The 7,962-nt window shown below is 41.8% G+C and overlaps 1 protein-coding gene across 1 annotated transcript; it reads left to right on the top strand.

The window, feature by feature from the left end:
• The first annotated feature begins 3,703 nt into the window (after window positions 1–3,703).
• Window positions 3,704–7,689, top strand: LOC124851094 (sterile alpha motif domain-containing protein 3-like). Its single transcript, XM_035141727.2, has 5 exons — window positions 3,704–3,795; window positions 4,069–5,057; window positions 5,182–5,343; window positions 5,436–5,531; window positions 6,815–7,689. Exons 2-5 carry the CDS (start codon window positions 4,089–4,091, stop codon window positions 7,124–7,126), a joined length of 1,539 nt encoding a protein of 512 aa, XP_034997618.1. The 5' UTR covers window positions 3,704–3,795; window positions 4,069–4,088; the 3' UTR covers window positions 7,127–7,689.
• Window positions 7,690–7,962: the final 273 nt, after the last annotated feature.

Genomic DNA, 7,962 nt, shown 5'->3' with positions numbered 1-7,962 from the left:
ACAGGTTAATGTGGGTATCTGGCATGTCTACCAACCCAAAAACTCTGGGGAAAAACACTTTCAGCGTTTTGTTATAGTTCCTCTAAGTCAGAAACGTCATGCTTGAGCGGCTTCGATGCGCTTCCTGGGTATTGTGTCGTAACAATACACTGGAAGTCTCCTACATGGTCTTGGCCCACCCCCGTCCCGTCCCTCCCCCCACACTCGTTACTTCGGGTTTACCGGAGGCTGCGAGGCAGCGCAGGCCGTTCCCAAGCAAGCCGGGCTGTTCACACGGGACGAGCATTTCTCCGCTGGTCAGCCCGCGATTCACTCACATGTGGCATTTGTCTGGATCGTTGGGACTGGGAGGCTGCAGCAGCTGCTCGGGAGCGACCGCTCGCTCTCCCGTGCGTGAGCTGGAATTTGTGTCAGCGCCACACAGCAGCAGTGTGGAGGACTTCCGCAGTGTTCAGCGCTACTGTAACCCCGAACCCCGACATTCAACGGTAACAAGCGGAGAAAGCAGAATCGCGGGCTGACCTTATATATACAGTCTATGGGGCTGACCAGCGGCGGAGAAATGCTCGTCCCGTGTGAACAGCCAGGCGGCTCGCGCTGGAAGCGGCGCGCTGCCTGCCTGTGGTCTTCCACACTGCCAGCTGTGTGGAAGACTTCCGCAGTGTTCAGCTCTACTGTATACCGGGTTACAGTAGTTCCGGCGGGTTACAGTAGTTCCGCCGGGTTACAGTAGTTACGCCGGGGTACACCGGCGAAGTGCCGCTGTGAGGCAGCGCAGCGCCGTTCTCAGCACGCAGCCGCCTGGCTGTTCACACGGCAAGACATTTCTCCCGCTGGTCAGACCCATAGACTGTACATATAAGGTCAGCCCGCGATTCTGCTTTCTCCGCTTGTTGTTGTACCCGTTGAATGTCGGGGTTCGGGGTAAATGATGGTCTTCATAGCCCCCCACCTCTCTTTCTCTCTCTGTCTGTCTGCTTGTGTGCTTGTAGTGGATGGGCAGAGGGGGACATTTAATTATGTGATTGGGAAAATTAAAACTCCAGGACAACAAGGGGAATACAAAGTATGGGATGCATATTTGATAATTTATATCATATAAAATATGTAATTTATATCGTTTAAAATCATGGGGGAGAAGGGGAGGGGAGCTGGCTCATTAGCATTTAAAGGAACAGGCAGTCAAAACAGGTCGCTCTGTGGAGGGCTGTTTTATACAGGGTAAAAAGGAGCTGTTTTAAATGATCCTTGTGGTATTTTGACCAAAGTATGTTACAGACATTTCATTAAGACCCCAAGGAACCATATCAACTTGTGGTAAAATGGGCATGCTATGTCCCCTTTAAGCAACCATTTGTTGAGAGGGACATGTTTATACACCTAAGGGGGCATTTAAGACGGAAAGAAATAGTGCCATGTCCTTTCAGGGCCTGCAAGTTTAAAACAAATGTTTACTCCACATATAATGCCCACAAATGCAGAGAACACCAACATGTGTCAGACTACAATGTAGAAGTTGTGGTGGAAACTGTTTCAAATGTTTGTCAGTATAGTGACATTGAACAGGATCCAGTTCAGTTTTCAGATGAAAATGAAACTGCCACTGTGTCAGACAGAAGCAATGAAGGGTTAGCAGAGCAGTTACAGTACAACCTGGCTGCCTTCTTCTTGAAAATGCAAACCATTCTCCATGTATCACAGAGGGCAACACAGGAAATCATTGAGCATATGGATCAGTTGTTTTCACTTTCAGAACCTGTTATCAGAAAATCGGTAACAAAGATATTAGAAAAACATAACTGCCCTGTTACTGACACACTTGTAAATGACATTGTGCAGGCAGTTTCAGATAGTAATGTTTTGCACAAATCAGTTACATCTGAAGGACCACTGTCCACAGCCAAGAGACGAAAATCATATTATGAGGAGAAGTTTCCATTTGTTAAGCCTGTAGAGTACCTTATTGAGTCGTCCCAGCATACCTTTATGTATGTGCCCATTCTCACATCTTTGCAGCAGTTGTTGAAAAAAACAGATGTACTTGAGAAAGTCAAAGAAACTACTGCACAGTTGCCTGGGCATTATTCATCATACTGTGATGGCTCATACTACAAGGAAAATCTGCTTCTTTCTGATGAGGGTCAGAAATTATCAATAATTCTCTATGTTGATGATTTTGAAATTGCAAACCCTCTAGGAACATCAAAAAAAATACACAAAGTCTGTGCAGTTTATTGGACATTAGCTAACCTGCCAGTAAAGTACCGCTCAGCCCTCCACACTACTCAACTGGCTCTATTGTGCAATTCAAATGATGTAAGGAAGTTTGGATATGCAAAAACATTTGCACCCCTCTTGAGTGACCTAAAAACTCTTGAAGAAGCTGGTGTCTACATTGAAACATTTGGTGACTGCCTCAAAGGCACAGTCTACTCTGTTGTGGCTGATAACCTTGCTGCCCATGGGCTAGCTGGTTTCAGTGAGTGTTTCAGGTCTACATATTTCTGCAGGTTTTGTCTTGCCACCCAGACAGAATTGCAAATGTCAGATGCAGTCTCTGGTAGTTTTGAGATGAGAACCAAAGATCTGCATGATAACCATGTTCAAGAAATACAGAACAATGACAATGGAGACAGTTGCGGTGTAAAACGCAGTTGTGTTCTCTCTGACCATCTCTCTTATTTCCATCCTGTCACTGGATTTCCACCTGACATCCTACATGACCTGTTTGAGGGTGTGGTTCCTGTGGAGTTGGCACATTGTTTGAAAGGTTTGATCACAAAAAAATACTTCACTTTGGAAGAGTTGAATAGGGCAATACTGTCCTTTCCCTTCCAACATTCTGACAAGGTTGGTGCCCTCACCCGATTCCTCAAAATTTTGCTAAGAGAGGAACAGTTGGGGGGAATGGGCATGAGAATCACACTCTGATTCGATTGCTTCCTATTCTCATTGGCTCCAGAGTCCCAGAAGGGGACAAATTCTGGGAAGTGCTAATGGACTTAAAAGATATTGTTGAGCTTGCTATGTCTCATAATTTCAGTGATGATACTATTCAGTACTTGGCGTGTAAGATTTCAGATCACAGGCAGCTGCTTCAGGAAGTCCTTCCTAGCTTACGATTACGCCCAAAGCATCATTACATAGAGCATTATCCTCATCTCATTAAGTGCTTTGGTCCTCTGGTGCATCTCTGGACAATGAGATTTGAGGGGAAGCACAAAGTTTTCAAGAAAGTTATTCATGACACTCATAACTACAAAAATGTGTTGAAAACTTTGGCAGAGAGACACCAAAACATGATGGCATTCTATTTGGCATCTCCAAGGTTTTTCAAGCCACAAGTACAAACTTCAAAAGTGGAGTCTATCTATGTTGAGTCACTGCCTACTGATACACATGCATTAATATCGAGCATCACAGACAGCAGCAGTGTATACGGCACAAAACAGGTAACCATTGAAGGCACAACTTTTGTGGCGAGCATGTTTGTTTGCACTGGGACACATGCCGCATTGCCTGAGTTTAAAGAGATCAGAAACATATTACTAATCAGAAATAACATCTTCTTTCTTCTGAAAGACTATGAGACCTGGTATATTGAACATTTACGGTCCTATGAGCTAACAGATCATAAAAGCATGGAGGGCCATACAGTGAAATCTGTGTGTCAGCTAACTGATCAAATGCCTACAAAGTTTCAGGCAAGCTTATTCTGACAACTAAACATTTCATTCCAGTGTCTGAGTAAAGGAGCAGCACAACGGCAAGCAGCCTTCCTCAGCCATTTTTCCGGTAAGGTACTATGTGTTGGAGTATATCATTACTGTATAATGGTTAGTTATATTTGTGAATAAGTTGAATAATTAGCTTAAGATTGCATTGTTCCAATTATACCATGCTCTGTTGTAAAATATTTAACCAGTCCATTTTCAATATTTTGGGAAAGTTAAATTGAAGAGCAGCAGAAAAGTGAGCAGCTAATGTACAGATTCTTGTGGGTGGTCTATTCAGCTAGTAAAAAACAGAGAGCCAGGTACAAGTAACTATTTGTGTTTTGTGTTACAGGTCTTCCTAATACAGCGTAAATGGATCCGAATGCTGTCCTAAAACTAAGGGTCATCCTAGATGATATCAACGCTGAAAGGCTTATTTTGCCCTCTCGTCCTGAGACTGTAAATGCCCTCATATTGGAGGTGAAAAACAAGTTGAACTTGGCCTATGACTTTCGCCTTCAGTTCCAAGACCCAGAGTTTGACAATGCTCTCTGTAATTTAGTTAAAATAGAGGACCTTCCATCCAAGGCAACCATTAAGATAGTTAGATTTGTTGATTTAGATATTAGTTCAACCAGCACAGATGACACAGTGTTCCTGTCTGATAACACAGATTCACCAGAGCGTCTTTGTCGATGGCCAGAGATATTTGTTGTTCCAACATTCTCATATGAGGTGGAGTATGCTCTAAGAGAGGGCAACTCTGCATATGTGCAGGAGGGAAAAACTCTCAGGTTGATCAGGGATCAAAAACACAACATATTAGATGTAATGGCTGCTGAAATATATAAACATAAAGCATATCCTAGTACCAAAGAGATAGTCAAGGCTGCTGAGGCTCTGGTGAGCAAACACCCCTGTCTGAAAGAAAATGGTTCCAAAACGGGGTACGAGGGTTGGAAGAACAGTTTGCGCTTCAAAATGGGCAACTACAGGACAAAACTGAGCAGGGCTGGCATAAAGGAAGTGGCTATGAATGCAGGAAAGCGCAGCAGGTCTAATCCAGAGGGTGCAGCATCCAGGGCCAACATCAAAAGACCCAGAAGAGGGGAAGTCAACTTCCTTCCTAATTATCCACTGGGAGAAACTAAGGACACATTGGAGACCATGAGGCTTGAGATGGTGGAGCAGTTCAAGAGGACATCGATTGAAAGAGACACGGTTCTCATCCACCAACTCATGCAGCGTACCTTTGCACTAAGGCGCGAAGAAATTGTGAATTCAGGTCCTCCCATTGCTGAACTAAAAGACAGATGGCCTGGACTCTTTTCTGAAGCCCAAGTGAGTAAACAATTAAAAAAAGAGCAATTAATTGACAAAACACTACTTGATCTGGAAAAATGAGCTTGAGTTGTTTAATATAATATGTCTATTTGTCTGTCCTATGCTGTTGTTTTCCATGCAGCTCTACACTGAATTCCACAGGATCACCAATCAAAATCTGCCACATTCCTTCTATGCTGCCCTTGACAAGTACACACCACTGCTGCTAAAGCTCTACAAAAAGAAGAAGACTGGAAGTTTTGCCGAGAAGATGGAAGAGGTTATAATGGCATATAATGTTCAGGTAAAATATTTTTTGTGTATTACATAATGTTGAATGTGAACAGGATGCCCCAACATCCATCTATGCATAACCTGTGTATGTTTGTTCAACAGGACAAGAACAACATCACTGCAGCTCGAACGACAGCCCTGGCCGGCCTACCACTCTACTTAAAGGAGGATTCATCAGAGGTCTTCAAAACTTGCAAGGTATGTTTGAATTCTTTTCCATTTCCACAGCTTTTTCACCAAAACCTCATTATCTACTCACCACTATGCCGATGGAGGGGTGGGTGAAGTGTTTGAGTCCGGAAAACACTTTAGGAGTTTCAGGGCAAACAGTGTTGCAGCTAAATCCAACACAATTGAAGTAACTGGTGATCAGTTCTTCAAATGTAAAACCTTAACATGCCTCCATACTATGCGTGTGGTGTCATCCAAGTGTCCATAAGCCCGTACATTCAAATTTGATTTGAAACGGCTTCATTTAAACCATGTTTTTAGCCTAAATGTCCATGATATCCTCTTTTGGAGCCGTGTTCACGTTTGCAAGCAAACACTGCACACAAGCTAACAGCCAAAGGGTATGCACGGGTGTGCGTTAGCATCACTACCTCCAGAAAACAAGGTGTAAATGACGCCGTCTCGACTTGAATTTGAATGTCGGGCTTACGGAACTGGGATGACCCCACAGGAGCATTATGGAGGCATTTCAGTTTTTTTCTGTTTGAGTTACTTCAATTGTGTTGGAATTGGCTGCAACGCTGTTTACCCCTAAAACACAAGGTTTGTTTTGGACTCAAAACTTCACCCACCCCGCCATCAGCATAGTGGTGAGTAGATAATGAGTGAATTTTAACTTAATAATATTTTAATATCTTCATCTATTTCCAAAGATTTTTTTGTATTTGTTCAGTCATAACATATGCCCTAGCCAGGCAGTGCAGTATGCAGGAGGAATGATTACATACACCAACTTTTAAAAAGAACATAATATGTGAGTCATTTTTGATAGCTATCATTCAGGGGTTGGGTTCAGGTAACAGAAATCTTAAAAAATTTGCTTAAAAATCACATGTCATCAAGTACAGAAACTAATTTAACAGATTATCTGCTCCCAAGTTTGGGATACAAATTTGTAAAATAAGATTCGGCTCCTTACTCATCCCTTCTCATCTCTGTGGATGGTGTATTTTTGTGCTTCTCTAATTCACAAATGTCAAAGTGGTTACGTCTTGAAACTTTATCTGTAACTAATGACTTAATCAGCTATTTTGAGCAAAATATAAGCAACAAATTCATACCCAATCCAGAACTCTGCCCTCACTATATATACAACTCAAAGGTAATGATCCACCTAAAAAATCTTGCACTCATGGAAGGTATTGGTGCACCACATAGAAGAACTAATGAATTAACCTTTTTCACAGCAATCATATTATATGGTTTGTAAAAGTACACTCAACCACACTGGACATGTATTCCCTTTTCAGGATGAGTTGGAGGCAACCCAGGAGGGAGCAGTGGCTCTGGTGGCAGTGGTGGATGAAGCGGAGGTGCCTGCAGGAGTTCCCTTTGAAACTCACCATGTGTCAATCGTCCTCGAAGATCAGGTTGTAATGTCTCACAGATCTTGGACTGATTCACTGGTAATTTTGTTTGGACTGATCTATGCTCTACATTTGAGCTACCCTGAGAAGCTGAGTGGCTTCTTTGAGTTCATCCAGGTTGTCCTGCTAAATCTTGATGATGGGAGAAAGCAGCTCAAACCTAAGTTACAGTCCTTGAGAAATGAGCTGGAGTAGGTTGTCAGTAGCTTTTAATGTTGAATGTCAGCATTGTTTTTTGCTTGCATGCCAAATACTGGTAGCTAATGACATGTATATACAGTAAACTATGGCACCTCTGATTTGTGTGTTAAAATAGGTCATATTCTTGGATTGCTTCTGTGGTGTTCTCACTTCTCTTTACCACATGGAAATATGTTGAATTTTTATTTATATGCTTTTTATATGAGCCTCATTTTCATTGTTAATTCCAGCATATAAATGTTAATGTATACGACATTTAATTCAACAGCTTCATTGTAAAACAATATTGGCACGGAATCCAAGGGAATCCAAATGTTGACGTTAAAAATGTTTTCTTTTGTCAGCTACTGACACTTTGGGTGAACTATACCTTTAAACTGTTAACTTAAAATATGCCCTGCTTTATGTTATACAGTTGATCGTTATGGGCATAAGAATGTGCTTAGTCTGCTGTAGCCTTTAAGATTGCATATGTGAAAAATCTGAGAGATATTTCTTTGAATTTCAGCAGCTGGTTGCATTGAGATGTGAACAACAAAATAAATTGCTCAAGCTGAGTCATGTGGGTGTTTTTATTTTGAGTTAATAGAGCTTAACAGGTTTAAGGCAATCAGTTTCATCAAATGAACTGAGTAGCCATAATAAAGTTTTAAGTTATCACAACTACAATGTAATACTTTTCTTAAATGGAAGACAACTAAGTCAATTTAACTTAAGTGGTAACATTTGTATAAAGAAGGTTCATTTAAGTTAGTCTTACTTAATTCACTAACATTCTGTCAACACATTGTAAATAAGTTTGGGTAAATGCCATAGAAGCAATACGTAGC

This window comes from Hippoglossus stenolepis, chromosome 8 (assembly GCF_022539355.2).
Source record: "Hippoglossus stenolepis isolate QCI-W04-F060 chromosome 8, HSTE1.2, whole genome shotgun sequence".
Classification (NCBI taxonomy): Eukaryota; Metazoa; Chordata; class Actinopteri; order Pleuronectiformes; family Pleuronectidae; genus Hippoglossus; species Hippoglossus stenolepis.
This window is presented reverse-complemented; position numbering and strand designations above follow the sequence as displayed.

What these genes read in the sequence shown, in the direction of transcription:
- LOC124851094 (XM_035141727.2), top strand. Translation starts at nt 4,089, where the DNA reads ATGGATCCGAATGCTGTCCTAAAACTAAGGGTCATCCTAGATGATATC. An exon ending in GACTCTTTTCTGAAGCCCAA is followed by an intron (nt 5,058 to 5,181) that starts GTGAGTAAACAA and finishes TTTTCCATGCAG; the next exon opens with CTCTACACTGAATTCCACAG. An exon ending in AGGTCTTCAAAACTTGCAAG is followed by an intron (nt 5,532 to 6,814) that starts GTATGTTTGAAT and finishes TTCCCTTTTCAG; the next exon opens with GATGAGTTGGAGGCAACCCA.